The 19979-nt window shown below is 39.2% G+C and overlaps 1 protein-coding gene across 1 annotated transcript; it reads right to left on the bottom strand.

The window, feature by feature from the left end:
* Nucleotides 1-265: 265 nt before the first annotated feature.
* Nucleotides 266-19703, bottom strand: LOC143881517 (cysteine-tryptophan domain-containing zinc finger protein 7-like). The gene is made up of 12 exons (XM_077384620.1): nt 18797-19703; nt 17578-17650; nt 17303-17436; nt 16594-16989; nt 14736-16138; nt 14046-14506; nt 11726-13878; nt 11457-11617; nt 6941-7101; nt 5190-5350; nt 3497-4301; nt 266-863 (listed from the first exon to the last, which is right to left on the bottom strand). The coding sequence occupies exons 1-11, from the start codon at nt 18944-18946 to the stop codon at nt 4110-4112; spliced, it is 5445 nt and encodes a 1814-aa protein (XP_077240735.1). The 5' UTR covers nt 18947-19703; the 3' UTR covers nt 266-863; nt 3497-4109.
* Between the last annotated feature and the right edge of the window lie 276 nt (nt 19704-19979).

Below are 19979 nucleotides of genomic sequence, written 5' to 3'. Positions count from 1 at the left end.
GTTTTTGAAGTTAAAAGAAATATATTATCCATGAGGTCACTGGAATAATCATATTGATGTTTTGGGGCTTTGAAGATGATCCTGCAACATATGGGCTCTTGTTTAGAAGTCCCTTGAAATAAAACCTCTGCAACTCTGTAATTTTCATTCATATTGCAATAATGAAGACAGAAATCATACATCCACAAAGATGCAATTATACACGGCGCGCTTTACAGGAACGGAAGTTGAATAATGATTAAGGTAATACCCCAAATTTAACATATTTCGTGACCAATGATTGAATTTTTATTAGAATATGGATAAATGTTAATTTGATACATGAAGGGGGAATACAAGAAGCAATCTGAAAGCTTGTATACAATTCATACAAAAGGTGGTGTTACTCATGCTAGAATCAACCATGCACCTGCCTGAAATCAAGACCCAGATACCCTATACTTTTTATGTTTCTTTTTTTTTTTTTAAAGATATTTATTAAGGTCTCTCTGTCTGGTTGGAGGATTCTTTCCTCTACAGTGAAACGCGACAATGATGGCAAATAGAAAGAACTAGCCAAAAAGAGTAATCAAAGGTAAAACGCTAACATAGTTCCCCGAAATGATGAATGCTAACATGACCCTATACATAACATATACATACATATAACCTCCCCTAAGTTTTCCAGAACCAACCTCCCTCCCACCTCTGAAAGGGAAAAGAGGTCCAAATTCAAAGTTTCAGATAGTTTGGTATGGAAACCAACCAAAGCAGACATTTACCTGTAAGATCTCTATGTTTGCAAGCTGGTGCTGTTGCATGAGTCCCAACCAAAAGTACTCAGTCTCCAGATTACTGTGTTTTGATAACAACAACAAAGATCCCTGCCAACAGAACAGAAAGCGTAAGTGGTTATGAGTAATACATAGAACAAAAACTGAGGAGTTAAAAAATTGCTAAAGATGCACCACATTTTAGAAGACCTTAGCGGTGAGGATAATAACTTGAGCGCTCAAAAGTTAGATTCTTCTACAGATGAGTCCCTTTTGAAATACCACAATTTCTTTTTTTTTCTTTTTAATGTATATAGAGATTTGATAGGGACTTTCGCAGAAAGGCATTTCGCAGCCAGCTGTTGCACGAGAGCAGACACATCAGATGAATAAATAAGACAGAATCTGCTGAAAAATGAGCCTGTGGGGCTGCTCTCATGCAACAGCCGGCGAAATGCCTTTCTGCAAATCCCACACACCCACACACACACACACAAATATATATATATATATATATATATATATATATATATATATATATATATAGAGAGAGAGAGAGAGAGAGAGAATGGTTTCTACACACAAGTGTAGATAAGTTATCTACACACTAGCTTAAAATACAGTAGAGGCCCACATTGTTTGGGTGATCCAAACCATTCATTTGATTGGCCCTCACATAGATACCGTGTCCACAAAAAATCAGCTCCATAGGATCATCCTAACCCTTCAAACCGTGTAGGCAAAAAATGGACAGATTTGTGAAGGTATATATATATGACTTCTCGCCAATGAAAGAACAGAGCTCAACAACCTGACCGCTATAGGTTGGCATTACTGAAAAAGGGAGGTCTCCTGTTGTACAAGGATTTGGAAATCGCCAGCCCCACCAAGGGTAGTGGCTTTCACATGGGTGGCTAGGAAGATAATAAACACTCGTGACAGGTTGAAGAGGAGAAAGGTTCAGATGCCTAGCCAGTGTGCTTTCTGCTGCAGTGGAAAAGAATCATTGGATCACCTTCTAGTCCATTGCACATTCTCATATCAATTATGGATGAGGATAATAAACAGTTTTGGCCTTCAGTGGACACTCCAAAGGTCTGCCAAGATGACAATCCTTGAATGGGGTTACAGGCTATGATTTGGCTGACACTTTGAATTTATTGCTGACACGTGTCGTGTCGTGTCCGACACGACACCCGTGTCCACACGTGTCGACACTCCTTTAGACACTGTTAAGTGTACTACTAGAAGTGTTAGTAACTTTATATGTATGTGAATGAGTGTGACACTATTTATAGATACCTCATATCCGTGTCGAAACTTGGCAAACGAATCTATGTCCACAAATCATGATTATATGTACTTTCTATTTTAGGCGTGTCCCCGTTTCTAAATTTTGGGAGTTCGACATGTCCGACACTCCATGGCTGTGTCGACACGCGACACTAGTGTCCGTGTCCACAAATCATAGGTTACGGGCCATATGGAGAAGCTGGTAGAGCCATGTGGAAACAAGTCCCTTATGCGGTAATCTGGCACCTTTGGAAGGAAAGAAACAACCGTATTTTTAAGAGCTCAAGCATCAATGGGAAAGAATAGTTTTTTTATGTGAAAGCAAACATTATAGCGTGGAGCAGTATTGGGAAGGAGGCACCGAGTTACAGCCTAGGGGATATCCTTAAGAATTGGAAGGCCGTCATTCACGAAAAGAAGAAGCAAGTCGAAGCACCAAAGTGGTGTCCCCCTTCGAGCGGATGGATCAAATTAAACTTCAACGGAAGCTTGAAAGGGTACCCAGTTCAAGCATGAATTGGGGGCTTATTCAGGGATTCTAGTGGGAACTATTCTTCTATCTCGGCCATTCCCAAAAAGAAAAAAGAAAAACATTCTTCTTTCTTACTCCAGACCTGCAGGGTATTGCCACTCAAACTAAGCGGAAGTCTGAGCACTGTTATGGGGATTGAGGTGGCTCGCAAACCATGGGAGTGGCAACTTAATCATTGAAAGGGACTCGACAAATGAAATATCATGGGCCTCCAATAAATGAGTAGGTCCACGGGAGTTGGCGGATGTCATCATGGAAATTAGGGATTTAGTGAGCACTGTTATGGGGATTGAGGTGGCTCGCAAACCATGGGAATGGCAACTTAATCATTGAAAGGGACTCGACAAATGAAATATCGTGGGCTTCCAATAAATCAGTAGGTCCACGGATTGGCGGATGTCATCATGGAAATTAAGGAATTAGTGACATCTATATCCCCTCAATTTCAGCATATGCGTCGTTCGGCAAATGAAGCAGAAAACTCGCAAAAGGAGGAGCACAAAGAGAGGAGATGGTCATTCCCCAGGCAGCGGACCGGGCAAGGCTCATGAGGAGGAATAAAGGGGCAGGTGAAGGGTCGAGAACCTAGTTCTAGACGCCCCTCACGGCAGGGGAGGCCAATATGTAGGCCATGTGCGGGTGGGGAACTATATGCAGGCCAGGGTTACTGTAATTGTTGTTTCAACAGTAGGACATCTTGTCCCCATGATGTAATTCAATTATAATTCATCAATAAAATAGTTACCTTTCAAGAAGAACAAGAAAAACAGTCTGACTGCTATATAACACTAGCTAAAACAAAAAATTAACAAATTTAGCACCATAAAAAGAGAGAGAAAAGGTTTCTAAACATCACAAATTTGGACAGCATTGAACTGAAGGCTGCCTCACAGATATAGATGAAAGGAACAATACATACCAAGGCCTGCAAAGTTCAGTTGCCCCAGTTCCACACTATCATCAAACAGAAACCATTCAGCAATCCATCAGAGGTTCAAATCATATGATTTCATAACTACCTTGTCTTTCCATTTCCTATTGTATAAAAACTTCCCAAAAAGCCACAAAAAATGGCGCCCGCAGAACTAAACCAGACTTCTTCAGATCTGTTACCAAATTGCTTTTTTGATTTTTACCTTTCTTTGGCTCCTATCGAACAGAGCCATACAGGACCCATTTGTAGTATGGTATTCACCTTCTAGCAGAGGCTGTGCTCGACTGTTAAAAACCCCACTTATTCCTGTTATTTGGGTTTATGGGTCAACATGTCAAAGAAGCAGTTGAAGGCTCACAAAGAATACTGTACAAAAACTGAACTGCAAGCCAATGTCTTTTGTACACGTTGTACCAAAAGGGCCTGAGCCTGAGCCTGAGCCTGCCATAACCCATCTCTTCTGAAAAAAGAATTATGTAATTGCGGCATGGCGAGAAGCACCTCAGCATCTTTTTCCTCATGGCCCACTCAGCAGAGGAAATAAACCAGAGAAACATGGATCTATTCACAGGGACGACATTATCTTGTCACTGGGATTTTAATGGCTGATAACCTCCATCGCAAGCCGTACAAGACGTAATAGTCCCTCAACATCATGAAAGTTAAAATCAAGAACCCTTCTCACGGTGGAAAGTCCCTCGGTCCCATAGTGTGCCTCTTCCAAGCTAGCAGCCGCAAATGCATTTTGCGATTTTCTCAATGCTTCCATTGCAGAAGTTGCATCTTGTGCCTGCAGACGAGCACATTTCATGACACTCTTATTCACTCAAACCCAATCAGAAGTAAAACATCAGGGTGAGTGCTTGAAATTTACAAATGAACATATTAAGTGTGCCTGGACAGAATGACCGGACATTTCATGGCACTTTTTTATATAAGAAAACCAAAATGTGCATGGGCAGAATGGCCAGACATCCACAAATAAATATACCACATTTTCTTAATTTTTGCAGTGCCCAAAATTTTTAATGTGAATCAATGAATAAGTCATAATTGACTTCAGAGTTGAATACCCCAGCCACTAGGGGAGTATGTCCATAGGTTCCACTAACAAGAAAAAAAAAGAATATTTAGGCTACTGATATTGGCACTACCATGGTTTGATAGTTGCACTAACTCATCTTGTCTTTTACTATTTAAAATTTAAACAGCTGTAATGGGCTATTACGGTTCTCAAAAATCTCTCAGAAGCCAATAAAAATGAAAAGGCAGGCTGCGTTTGTGCAATTATTAAAACATGGTAGTGTCAATATCAGTTCTCTACTTTTTAATGGTCATTGGGTACTATTTATTCATTAGATAGGGAGATCAACCTCACATGTATTGCCAAAAATATGCTGTTGTACATATGATAGCAATGTTAACATAAGTGCCTCTGAATTTGATTACTAAGAAGAGAACATTCACCGTTCTGAGAAAATACATGCATGCTTTGTTGAGTAGTTTATTCGGGTTTTAAATTCGGATATAATTGAAAAGTTTATTATATTCATATATAGCGCATACGAATAAAATAAAACAAGAAAATTGTGTTACATGACGGAAGGTTCTCTCTGGCCGATTTTTATAGAAGTATGTTAAGAAGAAAGAAGAAACTATTTTATTGAAGTGAACTTACAAAATCGAGCAGCCGCACAAATCCCGGGCGATTGCGAGCAACAATAACATGGTTGCTAGTAGCTTGAGGATAATTAACGTACTTGGTCAAAGCAACTTTATCCAATGTTGCATGATTGTTTAAGTTATCAACATCTGAAGCAGACGACGATGGCGACTCACCTAATAAATAATAGCGGCAAATCAAGTCCATGGTAAAAGCCATCATACAGTTTATTACAGATAGCAGAACAGGATACAATCCTAATATTACATATGTTTCCATGATTTTGTGGGATTTCCACGGAAATTTCCAGCCAAAACCGAAAGTGAAATTTAAAACTGTATGTACAACTTAGTTTCCAGCATGGTTTTAAATTTCCACCGACACGATGAAAGGCTATAAAACCTCAATGGTTTGGGTTAGATGTGCCACCTCAAAAAGAACGATTCATGGATCCACTAAAATACTTTAAACAATTCTCAAATTTTAATTTTTTACATAATAATATAATTATAACAATTAATATAGTGAAAATTTTAATAGGCAAAGAAGATATGATGTTTTATTTCTATTTAAGAAACTTACTATTAGGATGGGTAAAACTCAAAACATGCGGTAATTGTAAAGTTGTGGAAGTAGCCTTTCAAAAAAAAGTAAAAACCAAATAAGAGAGATCTAAAAGTGTTTCAAAGAATCATGAAGTATTGGAATCCGAGACGTGTCCGACACGGATTCTTTACCCATCAAGAAGAATCCGTGTAACATGGCCAAAACGATTAGTATCATTAGCGAGTCACCAGGGAAACACCAAAAACAGGGCCCAATCGACATGTGCCACATGTTCAAAAGAGGGGGGAAAAGCTATCAAACCGCTGCACAAAAAACCATTTTATGGAAACAATGAAAATACCCTCCTTCCATGGGTTAATTTCTAAGAGTGGAAAACAATATCCAGCGGCCAGACAATAGCAACAAAGACCACAGTCTTGCTGCCGGGCCAATACAGGACCACCGAATGATAGTCCATCCAATAGAGGGATGTCCGCTGGTTACCGGAAAATCAATCTATTTTTCTTATTATTAGAAGTATTATTAGTATGCATGCCTGTCAAGAGATTTGACCAGAACTTCTTTATGTCCAACAGAAAAATTTTCCCATAGTAATTATAGTAGGAATGAATTCATCAAGAAAGTGGTATGAAAGATGAAAGGAACAACCACTGCAAGATCAAAATGTATACTTTATTAATCACTACTCAGAATCCAGGATAAATAAGTAGCAGCTATTAATTATGCCAAATCAATCAAGTAATACTAATTTGAAAAAGAAAAAGATAGCAACAAAATTGTTTTATAGAAGGAAGTTCAAAAAGGATAAGAAAAGTGGCACAAGCATCCAACAGAGATTAAGGTCACAAAGCCCGGCAATATCATGCACTTAACGAGTAGTCAAGGTGTCCGAGGAAAGGTAGTTGCCCCAGTTCGATAAACCTTTTAAGAAAAGCTATAATACTGATCTAAAATCATGTCTTGCATAACCATGGCAGTCACTCTGATCATGGTTTTAAATTTCGGCCGAAATCCAAAATTTCCCAAAATTTCAGAAATTGATTTTATTTTTTTTTAAATATAATTTTTTTCCGAAATTTCAGCCGAAATTACCTTGGAAAGAATAAAATAATACTTTTTTTCTAACTGGATTTTGGCTGAAATTTCGATTTTGGCCAACCGAAACCGCAACCGAAATTTAAATCCATGATTCTGATTACCTGGTGGAATAATTTGTAGAGATGCTTGAAGCTCGTGCCGATCTTTGCTCGCACTAGAATTTTTAGAATAAATAACCCTCATATACGCGACTTCCATGCATTTGTATGCTAAGGCAGCAGCAGCCATGTCTTTGCATTTCTCATATTGATGGGCACAAAATCTGTGTTATTAAAATAACATAATGTTACCTTCATACAAAGTACAGGGATAATGAAATTGGAACATGTACTAAACAGTCACTTAACTCCAGTTTATTTCTTTGTTCTTCAAATCTGAACAGGTAATATAAGCTAATACATTTCAAGAACAGGAAACCAGATGAAGAACTAAACAAGTATAACAGAGAAATAACAAACAATAATCAAACATAAAAATAATGGCCTGACTGAATTTCTGAAACACGACTGAGGAATAACTTTAAATACCAAACAAATTGAAGCATAGGGGTCCAATTGATGTAGGATACGATGCTCAGAGTTTAATGCATGTGTTTAGAACTCTAAGAAAAAAGACAAAAAGTATGGGAGGCGTAAAAATTAATAGTAACAAAATGCAGAAATTGTTAAGATATCTAAATAACAAATCAGATTTACCAAAGAAGAAGCAAAACAATAAAAACTTGCTCCCATCAACCACTCTAATGACCTTTGACAGAATTGAGAGAAGCCACCTCCCATATTCAAACAAAACTAATCACTTTTATCAATAGGCCCAAAAAGACGCCCTATTTGAACTGTTCCGAAAAATCCAAAAAGTAGAGGCACAAAAATGGCTCTCACACACAGATTGATCAACAAAAGGTTTTAAAGATGTTAAAGGATCTCTAACACAATAAATATATTAAGAAATTAAACAACTACAGTCAACAAAGAAAACAACACAGTTGGAAGTTTGACTTAATGCATAGAGTCCAATTGATGTAGAACTGGTAAAGGAAAAGCGAAGCAATACTGCTGGTTTTTAATTACAATACTGCTTCCTCCTTCGATGTGATTAGTATCATGGCTTTAAATTTCCACTATAACCGGCACGAAATGGCCGAAATGTTTCTGTTTTCATCCACTGAAACAGAAACCGAAAGCGAGATGATCAAAATGCATACACCAAAATTGTAAATGTAATAGTGGTACATTATATCAGTATGTTGTTATATTTAAATGAAATTGCAAGAAAATTGCGGTGCATGTATTAAGTATAAATATTTATAAGAATTACATGAGAAATTTGGTATGTACTAATTATAAGACATGTGCGAGAATATATTTCGTTAGGTTTTCGATATTTTTAAACCATTATGGATGGTTGTCTTGCTGTGATGGTTTCTAAGTGTGCATTTGTGCTTATTCTAGCATTTCCTTAAGGAAAATGATATGGAGTTCGGGAGTACCACCGAGCAAGGGACCTGCAATGAGAATGCGCCATGTGTGCACAAGAAAATCTGTTTTTGTTGATTTTCCTAAATCTAAGGGCTGGCACACGTCACTTGTGATATTGTGGCGACAAAGCATTTGTCCGGTCTCGTTTTTGGTGGTACACTCTGTTTCCCTAGCATTACTCTTTCCTGAAATTGCATCTTTAAATTCTATTATTGGCATATGTTTCCATGATTTTACAGGATTTCCACCGAAGTTTCCAACCAAACCCGTAACCTTTCCGTTTCCGTGGCGACCAAAACCGAAACTAAAACTGAAATTTAAAACCTCGGTTAGTATTCGCCTCACAACAAAAGCAAACGAAGCATTCAGCTCGTCTTGTAGCTCATCATTGTCATCCATGAATTCAGTGCATCTTGATTAGGATCCTCATCTTCAATTGTCGCATCAATCTCCTCTTCAACGCCAATGTGTAAGTTTTTCTAAGGGTATTGAAAGGCATAGATGCACAGTGACCAATAATGCATTTAACCATTCAAAAAAAAAGACGCATAGTGACCAATAATGCATTTAACCATTCAAAGAAGAAAAATGAATAAAATATAGTTGTTACATTGAGACAGATCATCCATTCGAGAAATGAAGCTAAATTGCAACATTGGTTGCTTTAGCATGAGCATTGGTACTTTCATCGCATAACGGCCCATCCTTTCACATCAAAAGCAACTAGTATCATTGATGTCATTCTTTGCAGATTCAGCTAAACGAGTTTTTTCAATACACTGAGCAACGTGTGCAGCTCTAGACCTAGACCCACTAGGCTTGGAGTTATTAGCACTATTGAATGCAGGCCTAGAAGCTCCTCCCATATCTGATGCTCTCCTGCCTATTGTATTCTCACATTGAGTGCTGAATTTTCTTGGGTTGCCTCATATTCTTCTCTACTTTCAAGGCCATTTGGAGGGCATCTGTCATATCATATATGTGCATGGTATCCATTTCCCTGCAAATTTCAGGTCTCAACCCAATCTTAAAACGAGAAAGGATTGGTCTTGCATCTTCAAATGTCTCACATTTAATGGACAGCTCATCAAACTTCCTCATATACTCAATGACAAGCAATTTAACTTGTCGGAATGTAACTATCTGACCATAGAGTTCATCATTCGCATCTCCTCCCAAAGGGTAATTAGCAGCTGCCCTAACGTGTGAAGCCTCCTCTCCAAGGTCCTCCACGGTACTTTTGTGCACCCTATCAATTTCATTCTAGCAAATTTAACCCTCCAATCATTCATAATATCACACTAGTCGAAATACTCCTCAATGGCAGCAAGTCTATCAACAAGTAATCAAGGGTCAATATCTCCCACCAAAATCAGGATTTAGGAACACCTACATGCCTTATTTCTGATACCTCTCATGGAAGCAACATAGCCAGGTCTGCCCTGTTCCAGCAGCTCATGTACACCATTACTCATGATGACTAGGGGAACCAAATTCCTCACTTGTGCGGCCCATAGTAGGCATCCTAGGGTTTGAAGCAGGTGGCTGACCATCCTCCTGGCTGGCCGAAATTCCAACAAGATCATCATCTCTCTACCCATCAACATCTTTAAACTCTTTAGCTGTTGCATTCCCTTGAGTAGAGAAAGTTCTTACTTCCCTCAAGTGAATCTTAATGATGTCCGACTCTCTTCAGCTTAAGGAGTAACTCATCTCTTTGGCAATCATTGAATTTCCATTTCTAAGTCCTTCCAATCCGAGTGGCCATAGGAAAAACCTGGCTCTAATAACAATTGATGCAGGACTGATAAGGGATAATTGAATCAAGACTGCTGATTTGAATCACAGCCGTAAGGTTAAGGGATAAATGGCTAGGGTTTAAAGAAATAAGGGACAGGTTTTGGGGTGACCAACAGGGATAGCATAGGTTTCTAAAGGGTTTGAGTCATCGATTGGTGAACTGCTGGGGACTGATTGAATGGGAGTATGGGACTGTTGGGGTGATTGGATAGGGATGGTTGGGACTGGTTTATGATGGCCGGTTAAATAAGAAGGGGTTTTATGGTGCTCAATTGGATGAGAAGGGGCTTTAGACTGTAGGTGTAGGATATGAGACGATTTCTTGGATTTATAGACAGATCAAGAAAAGGTATAGAAGGAGCAAGGTTAGGGTTGTCAGCTGGGTTATGAAAAGGGGTATGGATGATAGTGGTGAGCAACTAGGAAGATGGTGGTGGTTGGATAGTTTCATGATCAGCAAAGAGGTCACAACTACAAAGAATTCAAGAAACTGATGAGTCAAAGAAGAGAGGGAATGGGAGAACCTAGAATCAATCAAGTTCCTAGGAATCACTCCTAGGGCTGAAGAATCACACAACAAGGCAAATGATGGCTTCAACAGTCTGAAATCGTATTCACCATAATCTCCAAAGGATCATAACCTCAATCAAATCCGACAACCAGGTGGTTGTCGGTTTGTAGGAGTCCAATTCTACTAAATCTAAACATGAACAATCAAATCATATCTTGCCATGTAAACAAAAGATTAAATATGACTCTAGGTAAAATAAACAAGGACTCTTAAAGAAACACAACAACGACTCTCAATACTACCAAAACTCTAAAAAGAAATCCTCATATAATCCTAGGACACTTGAGACCCACAAATTGTTGCCTTTTTCCCCTTGGACGCAAGGTTAGAGTGGGTCCTCTTGATTCATTAAGTGGAGTCAAGTGAATTGAAAGGTAAAATACCAAATAACCCATCAATAGGGCAATGGAAATAAAAACACCATGACTAGGGAATCTCCCACATGGGCCCCACGTCATCCCTCCTCATGCCAAATCAAAATTTGGGCTTAGGAATTCAGTCCTTGGTGTCTTCTTTGATAAACTTTCAAAATTTGTTTCAGATCCCTATCAACAATAGCCTCGAATAGCAAAACAATTCCTTAATCAAAGAGTAAGACAATAGCAACTACATAATTATTATCTCAAAACTGAGAAACTATAACTCCACAGAACAACTAATATACCAATATTACAAGCAATACAAATGAAAGAATATTAATCAGAAGAATGCAAATATTGCATAGGCCAATAAGCTCATAAACCTTGTTAACAATTTGACAAAACTTACTCGCAGAGCTTTGCAGTATCAGTATACACTTGCATCGACTGAGTCATATCCCCATGTTTGGCACTTTCAACATTGGAAGGTTCTAAAAGTAAGGCCGCGTGAAGAAACTTCAAGGCTGCCCGAAAGTGTAGGGCATTACCTTCAAGTTCATGTCCGCCACTCTGCAAAAGGCCATACAAGTGTACAGCAGGTAATACTGTGAGAACAAGCATAAAACTATATCAAGCTTCAAAAGATCAAAAATAAAAGGAACAGGACAAAAGACTAACCTTTAAACGATCGGCTGAGTGTTTAAGATCCTTAGCTTCTTTCAGGACATTAGCAGCAACTTGACAAGAATCCTTTCTAAGTGGACTACGGGCATCAAGATCCTTGCCCACAATCCCATTAGCTGTGGACTGCCTCAAACTACTATGATGTGTTCCATTCTCGTTATCGGGCTTTCTTGGTTGTTTTGGCACCTTAAGTGCATCACCATTGGAAACATCAACAGGCAATATATCTGACCTGCCTCCCTTATGTTGGACAGCTGTGGGACCCCTACTTTGTGTTTCTTGTTTGTCCGTAGATGGTAACAGCTTTCCTATCCCTGACACCAATTCTGCTCCATCTGTTCTATGCGAAAGAACTCGGTTTGACAGCTTTTCATTTTCACGAGATGTCACCTGGGGCGGTTTTTCCTGCATATTAGACTTACCATCCTTATTGCAAATAGCATCGGATTTTCCACTGCCGGAATTGAAATCTGTACGCTGCTTATTCGGCAGGGGAGAGCCATGCAAATGGAAACTTTCATGTACCCCGAACTTTGACGGATAATAAATTCTACCTTCATTGGACCCATTTGTGATGAAGTCTTTTTTGCCTAAGTAATTCTTCTCAGACTTCATGCTGCCCTTTTCCCGAAAATTGTATTTACCATCCCTCAAATCTTGAGGTGGACGATCATGAGATTCAATGTGAACCCCATAAGCACTCTTTGCAGGATATAGATCCTCCTTCTCACTAAAAGAATCGGAAACCTTAATCTTGCCTCTGTCAAAATCAGATTTAGCACTTAGGTACCTATCTCTGGACCGTGAAGAGGAACTTTTACCTGACTTCCGCTGAGAAGACCCATTAACACGGTGATTGCTCAGTTTTTCTGTGTTATGGTCATGGTCCTTACCTCGCAGTTCATTAAGATATGGGTTATGCTGGTCTGAGAGATCACCGACACCATTCACAACATTGATGTTTTCAAATTCAGGAGGAGAGGGCTCACCATGTATACCCTCATACGTCATTGAAAGCACTCTATCATTGGGTTTGCTATCAGATATCTGATTAGCTCCTTTATCATGATAATCATATGGCTCCCCCAGATAATCAAATGCCAAGGGTTCTGAAGCTCCGTGACTCATTATGGTTTTATGCTTTCCTGTTCTAGATCGATCACTTCCACCATCACCTTTACCATCTAAGCATCTTGTTGGGTTACTTAAGACCGAAATACCTATATTTGTAGCATCATCTTTTCCCAGGAAGTTCCCTCTCGCAGTCAGAAGGTTTTCTGTATTGGAAAGCCTCAAAGGAGATGAGGAAACTGACTCTACCGGAGAGCCTTTCACTTCCTGAAGGTTGGCTTTACTTCTACGGGAGCCTGAAACTTTTGAAGAGCTCGATGTAGCTGCCATAGAAGGCTGTGCATAACCCAAATCCCTTTTCAATGAATCTATTCCGTCTAGGGTGCGTTGAGACATTGTATTCCCTCGATATTGCCCCACAAGGTGCTCCTTCTCATTACCACCTCTGTTTTCCTCATCAGGTAGGGGGTCTCTACTTGCCGATAATAGAATTTTGGTTACCCTACCCTTTCTATCTGTTTTGCCATCTGCATTACTTGTACTGGATTCTTTTCCCTCGGACTTTGACACTCTTGCCTTCTTTTCCTTCCTAATCCCGCTTTCGCTGGTTTCCTCTTTCAAAGAAACCTCATTTTTCAAAAGACTCTCTGAGTAAGACTGACTCTCCTGCCACTCTTTCACCTTCCTCTTCTTTGCAGCAAAATCATTTTTATCAGATTTCGCCACATCTGAGGCCCGAAATAGTGTTTTGTTTTCACCATTCAAAGAAACCTGAACCGGGGCTTTCAGATTCTTACCTGAAGCCAGTAAATTGTCCCTTCTATTGCCCTTTGAGTCCTTGGAAGAAAAGTAACCATCATGTTTCTGTGGATTCTTTCCAGATACCTTAGTCAGAAAACCATTACTCAAGCTGGGAACTGCAATTCCTTTTACATCATGTTCAGAGTGTAAATCTTCTACTACAGAATAATGTGAGGCATCTGTCTTGATTTTCTTTGAAGTTATATAGCTTTCTTGGTAAGCCTCTCTCTTGCTCTTAGCTTTGGAATGTTTGCCACTTTGTTCAACATAATCACCTGCAGTTATGATACAACAAGCCTAAATACTTTTTTTAATGGTAGTAATTATTGGCAAAACAGATAAAAATATTTTCTTCCAAATAAGACAGCATTAGACCAATGAAGAAAGACCAGTTTCTAATAAACGTCCGGTAATATTAAGGGCAGAAAATGACAAACAATACCTCCATCCGAATAGCGATCCAGAAGTTTGTGCTTCTCTTTTTGTTTATGTATGTGTTTTTCCACACCAAAATCATTTGATTGACTTGTATGCTGGAAAGCGATTTTGTTCGCTGGGTTTGATTCTAGCGGGTAGTGGTTCGAATCATTTAAACTTCTGCCCTTGACTGGGCCTAGTTGACTCTTTTTTGTAGAGTTTGGAAGGTGTATTGGAGTCGCATGACTAAGAGCATTTGATGCATCCTTTGATCCATGTTTTTTCTTTCCACCACTAGGCATGGAATGCAAACTTAGTTCATTACTTTGGTCAAAGTGTTGCAAATCGGTCAAAGCTATGCCCGAAGCAGGTCCATCATGCTGACTATGCAGATTATTTTGACTATCTGGGACAGGGACTTGATATAATGCATTTAGAGCTTTTGTCGTCTCCTCTTCGCTGATGGTACACTTGTTCATTCCAGGCCTAGATAACAGTTGCAGATAGTAAAACAGTTAGAAATGTAACAATACGAAAGCATTCAGATTAAAATACTATTATTAAGATTCAGTCTCTACAAACTAATCCTATACGAAAAAGCTTAACTATATATTGTGATTCTTAGCTTTTTCCTTCATATATGTTGCATCAAAAACACAGAGACTACCCTTTTTCTGAATGAAACATAGAAACTACCCTTGAGTTTTGAACTTACAGCCAGTTCAGCATACTACATAGCCACTTCTTTGGGAGGTGGTCCGGATTTGTTCCAAATGGTAAGAGACGCCACTTCTGACATTTGTCGCAGCATACCCAATTTTCTTCTATAACAACAGGAGCTACGGGTGCAGTAACTGCTTCCAAAGTTGGTCCATTTCCTGCCAAAGCAGTAACAGCTGGTTCCTTAGTGTATTCCTCGGATGTTGACAGATATTCAACCTTCTTACTACCCAATCTCTCCTTCAATTTTTCGCCATGGGTTTCCTTCTCAACATCAAGTTTTGAGTCCCTTTGCTTCACTTTAAAATGTGTTTCTAATGAATTTGTTTTTTCCTCCACAGGTTCAGCTTTTATGTCCCCCAGAGAATCTCTATGGTAATCCCGGCTGACAGGCTTACCCAACTCCTTGCGATATTCCATAGAATCACTCCTATTTTCAGGGAACTGATCCCTCCCTTGAAAGCTTTTCTTCTTATCTTTAGATGCCGTGGAAGAATTAACCGACGAGTTTTCCTTCGGAAAATCCAAAGCTGTTGTACCATTACTTTGGTTCCCCTTCGGTTTCTTTTTGCTTCCTGACGGATGCTCCTTTCCTAGCAGCATTTTTACTCCATCTTGCTCTAATGGCATGGCTTTCTGAGTAACTTTTTGTTTGAGATGCTCTACTGGGCCACTGCTATGATCTTTCCTTGCCTTAAATCCATCACGGCCAGCTTTAGATGTATCATTGTTTTTGTCACATCTCCCATCTTTCTTTCGATCAAATGAAAACTCCTTATGACCAATTTCTCTTTTCTCATCCCATATCTTCTCGGCCGAACTTGTCTTTGAACTCAGCTTCCCTTTCAAAGGCACCATCTCATTCCCCAAATTGCCCGTCTTGTAAGTATCCTGGATGGCACTTGACTCCCACCCTTCTTCTTTCACTAAATCAGATGGCAAGGCTTTGTCCTTCGTCGCACCCTTATTCAATTCCCTGGAAAGATCAAATGCCCGACCAGTACCTTTTAATGTCTCACCACTGGTTTGTCCCTCTACTGTTTCATTAGCAATTTTCAATGCGTTAGAAACAAGTTCTCTGCCTAGTGGGGTCTCAATGTCTATTTCCTTCTTTAAAAGAGAACTCATGTCATCTTCCACAAACTTATCTTTTGCACTCTTCATTCCCATAGACCTCCCATTTCTCACACTGGATCTCAGTTTCTTTTCTGCAAACCTTTTCATGTCGTTTACAGATGGAGGCTCGTCCGCTAACTTGGTCGGAATTTCCTGGATAGCTTTACGGACAAAGCAAGGTTTGTTGTCTTTAGGAAAAGGTTTTTCCTTTTTTGTCAAGCCGAAAATACTGTCCAGAAGAGGCGAATGCAGTCCACCAGAAACGGGAAATGCTGTCATAATCTGCTTTGTCACAAAACAAGAACCCATTAACTCACTTTGGATAGAAATCTATGATTTAGCCAACACTTTGAATTTATTGTTGACACACATGTCCTGTCGTGTCTGACATGACACACGTGTCCACACTCCTTTCGACACTTTTAAATGTACTGCTAGAAGTATAAGTATACATAACTTTATATGTATGTACATGTATGGGGGTGCTAGTGTTTCTAGATTTTTAGGGGTTGCCATGTCAGACACCTCGTATCTGTGTCGAAACTTGGCACACAAATCTGTATCCGTATATCATGATTATATATACTTTCTATTTTTGATTTGTCCCCGTTTCTAAATTTTAGGGGTTTGCCATGTCCGACACTCCATATCTGTGTCGACAGGCGACACTCAGGTCTGTGTCCACAAATCATAGATAGAAATAGAAGTAGATTAAAAAACAGAGAGAAAAAGTTTACCCGAAGTACAGTCATGGGAGATTCTTCGCATGCATCTCGAACATCAGGAGACAACTCGCTACTTCCATCAGGGCTCTCCTCAAGTGAAGAAGACGGGGAATTATCAAGACCTAGACCACTGTAAATTGCAGCATTTTTTCTGGCCAAAACATTGTCTGGTCCCACTTTAAGGCGAACCTTCAGTGTCTTCAGATCGGTTGCATTAGCAGATTTATCACCAGAATCATTCTTGGGAGTTAAGTCCCCAGCAACATGTGAAGTGGATATAACCAACTCTCTTTTAGCTGAGTTATCGACGCTTGGAATTGCTGAAATAGGCCGCGCACTATTAGAAGCTGGAAATAACCTCACAGAGTGGGATGCACTTGTTTGAGTTAAATGGTTCTGACGTGAACCCTGCAAAGATACATCATCCATAGTGCTCAACTAATCAAAAACAGCTCCAGCCAAATTCCGGCCATATATTTCCTTTTCCAATAGAATAATAAGCATGTAAAAAAAAGGGAGGGGGGCGGCGGCCCAGTGCACAAGGCTCCCGTCATTGCGGGGTCTGGGAAGGGCTAGATGTACGCAGCCTTACCCCTGCTTTGCAAAGAGGCTGTTTCCGTGACTCGAACCCGTGACCACCATGTCACAATGGAGCAACCTTACCGTTGCGCCACGGCTCGCCCTCTTAGGATGTAATTTGACAAAATTTGAAAAAAGATACCTCTAATGGCAGATTGTTAGGAGATTTCGGTGCACTGTAATTCTGCACTTTCTGCGGGGTCTTCGGATGGGACCAGATAGAAGGAGAACGCTGATAAGCAGGCAAAAATGAACCATAACCACCAAACTTTGCCCCTGTGAAATAATAATAAATCCATACATCATCATCCTCATATGGAATTAAGAATGCTCGACTTTAGAAACCCTATGTTTTTCTTCATGGCCTTTGCCAAATATACTTCTGAAGGTATGTACTGCACATAAGGTCAAACATACCCAAATTTTCTGCAGAAACTCCGCCTTCAAAATCTTTCTGAAAATGTCCCAAGACATCTTGAAGTTTTTCGTCCTAAATAGAGAAAGGAAAATAAATCACTTGCTCACATCATGGGAAGATTACAAAATGCATATATCAGAATTCTTTTGCTAGAATGAATTTATACATAATAACAAGCATAACAAAATGAGGAACCACCTATAACATATTGAATGGGACGCAAAAACTGTGACGAAGGTTGTATTTTTGGGTAATCCATTAACAAACTGTTACTTTAAAAAAAACTATGAAGAAGGGTGTCCCTGCATTTTTAGTAGTTTATGAATTTCCTACATGCTGATTCAAAGAAATTTCCTTTTCCCAACTTGCGTGAATAATTGGAGAAACAAATTTTCTCAATCCTGCCATGGGCAATATGTAACAGATTTCATTGTCAGCACAATGTTTATGCAATGAATGATGCCATCTAGTTTAAGAATTTGCTACATGCTAGTTCAAAGAAATTTCCTTTTCCAAACTTGTAAGCATAATTGGAGAAACAAAATTTCACAATCCTGCCACAGGCAATATGAATCAGATTTCATTGCCGACACGATGTTCATGCACTGAATGATCGCATGAGAGTACTACCAGACAGTCATGAAATGGATTTCTATGTAGGACACTACCAACATTGTAACAGCACTAATCTTCCAGCAACTCTAACTAGAAACTCATCGCCTATAGTCGGCAATATGAATTTTTACAAGGGAAACTTGCACCTAGTAATCTAAAATCTCTGAGTTACCATTCAAGTAATTCAGACACGTAATGAGCTGAAAATTCAGCAAACATCAAAAATAATACAGGGCACAGCCCCTCCTATAGAAGCAAATTTCAATTTCACCAAATACAGGTATTGACCCTAGAACCCAAACAGCATCAAATAATTTTTCAAACCACTTGCCCCAGATCAAGAATTGGTCAAACACAGCAATTCAATCTACTAATTCACTTTAACTCATATGGAAATCAAACAACAAAACGTCAATTTCCGGACCAAAAAACCGCAACAGCCTCAACATTAATCAATAGAGAATGATTGAACATCAATTAAAACTCCTCAAATCATGCAAATCATTGACCAAGCACTACCCACAATCCAATTTCTGGCTCAAATCAAAACGAAAGTAAAAATGGAACTATTTAAATATAGAATTCACATGCAAAAAGCCTTACAAGGTAAGACAGAGCGATGTCAGGGTCGATATTGGCGTCATCCCCCTGATAATAGGAAGCTTCGCCTTCTTCAAGCTCGGTCCCTTCCATCTCTCCTTCAACACATAACCCTAACTCCTTCCTCCCATCTCTACTCTCAACAGACAGCATCTAAAACCCCTCAAAAAAACCCTTAATTTCACTCAACAAAACCACCTTTCCTAAAACCGCCCATCACTCAAAAAAGGAAATCTCCTGAACCCACAACGGAAATCTAAAACCCAGAAAACCCCATCAAGGAAATCCCCCACAACCGCCATGATCGGGTCCAAATCACAACCCTCACAAATGTCATCAAACCCCAAAAAAAAACCTTAATTTCTCTCCACAAAACCACCTTTCCTAAAACCATCCATCACTCAAAACAAAAAATCTCCTGAACCCACAAAGGAAATCCCCCAAAACAGCCATGATCGGGTACAAATCACAACCCTAATATAAGCCACCAAACCCTCAAACTTAAAAGAAAACAAAAAACACAAAAAATCCCCCAAACCCCCCTCAAAACTACGATCAAAACCAAAAAATCAGCAACATTAATTGCCCTATCCTATCTCAACCCCTTTCCTATTTTCGAATCGATTCGTCGAAACTCCCTTTCCTAAGGTGAAAAGATCCTCATGTAGAACAGCTAGTTTTTTTATTTTTTTATTTCTTATCTCCCCTTTTTCCCTTTTTTTCCCTCTGTGGGGAAACGATGTAAGTCCGCTAAGAACAGACCGATCTAAACCAGAAGACAAAGGGGGGAAACTGGTGGGTTTTTACCAGGCAAAAAATTTTCTCCTGATTTTCCTTTTTTTTTTTTACTCTTTTTTGTTTCTCTACACCTTTTAATTGATATCTTTTGACGCCATTTTTGAAACCCTTTAAAAACCTCTCCCGGTTGCACATGACAATATAAAAAGCTCACTAATATCGGCACTATAATGTTTTGATAATCACACACACTCATCTTGCCTTTTATTAGTCAAACAGCTGTCAGGTTTTACAGTCCCCAAAAAGCCCTAAAAAACTTCTTAAAATGGAAAAGAGAAGCTGAGTTCGTGCGATCATTATAACATGGTAGTGTCAATATCACTGCCTATAAAAAATGTTTCCAGTCTTTTTCATTATTTTTATTCATTTATTATTATTATTTTAAGCA

Source organism: Tasmannia lanceolata, unplaced genomic scaffold, assembly GCF_043159265.1.
Source record: "Tasmannia lanceolata isolate RefF3 unplaced genomic scaffold, GAP_Taslan_0.1 ptg000007l, whole genome shotgun sequence".
Taxonomy (NCBI): Eukaryota; Viridiplantae; Streptophyta; class Magnoliopsida; order Canellales; family Winteraceae; genus Tasmannia; species Tasmannia lanceolata.
This window is presented reverse-complemented; position numbering and strand designations above follow the sequence as displayed.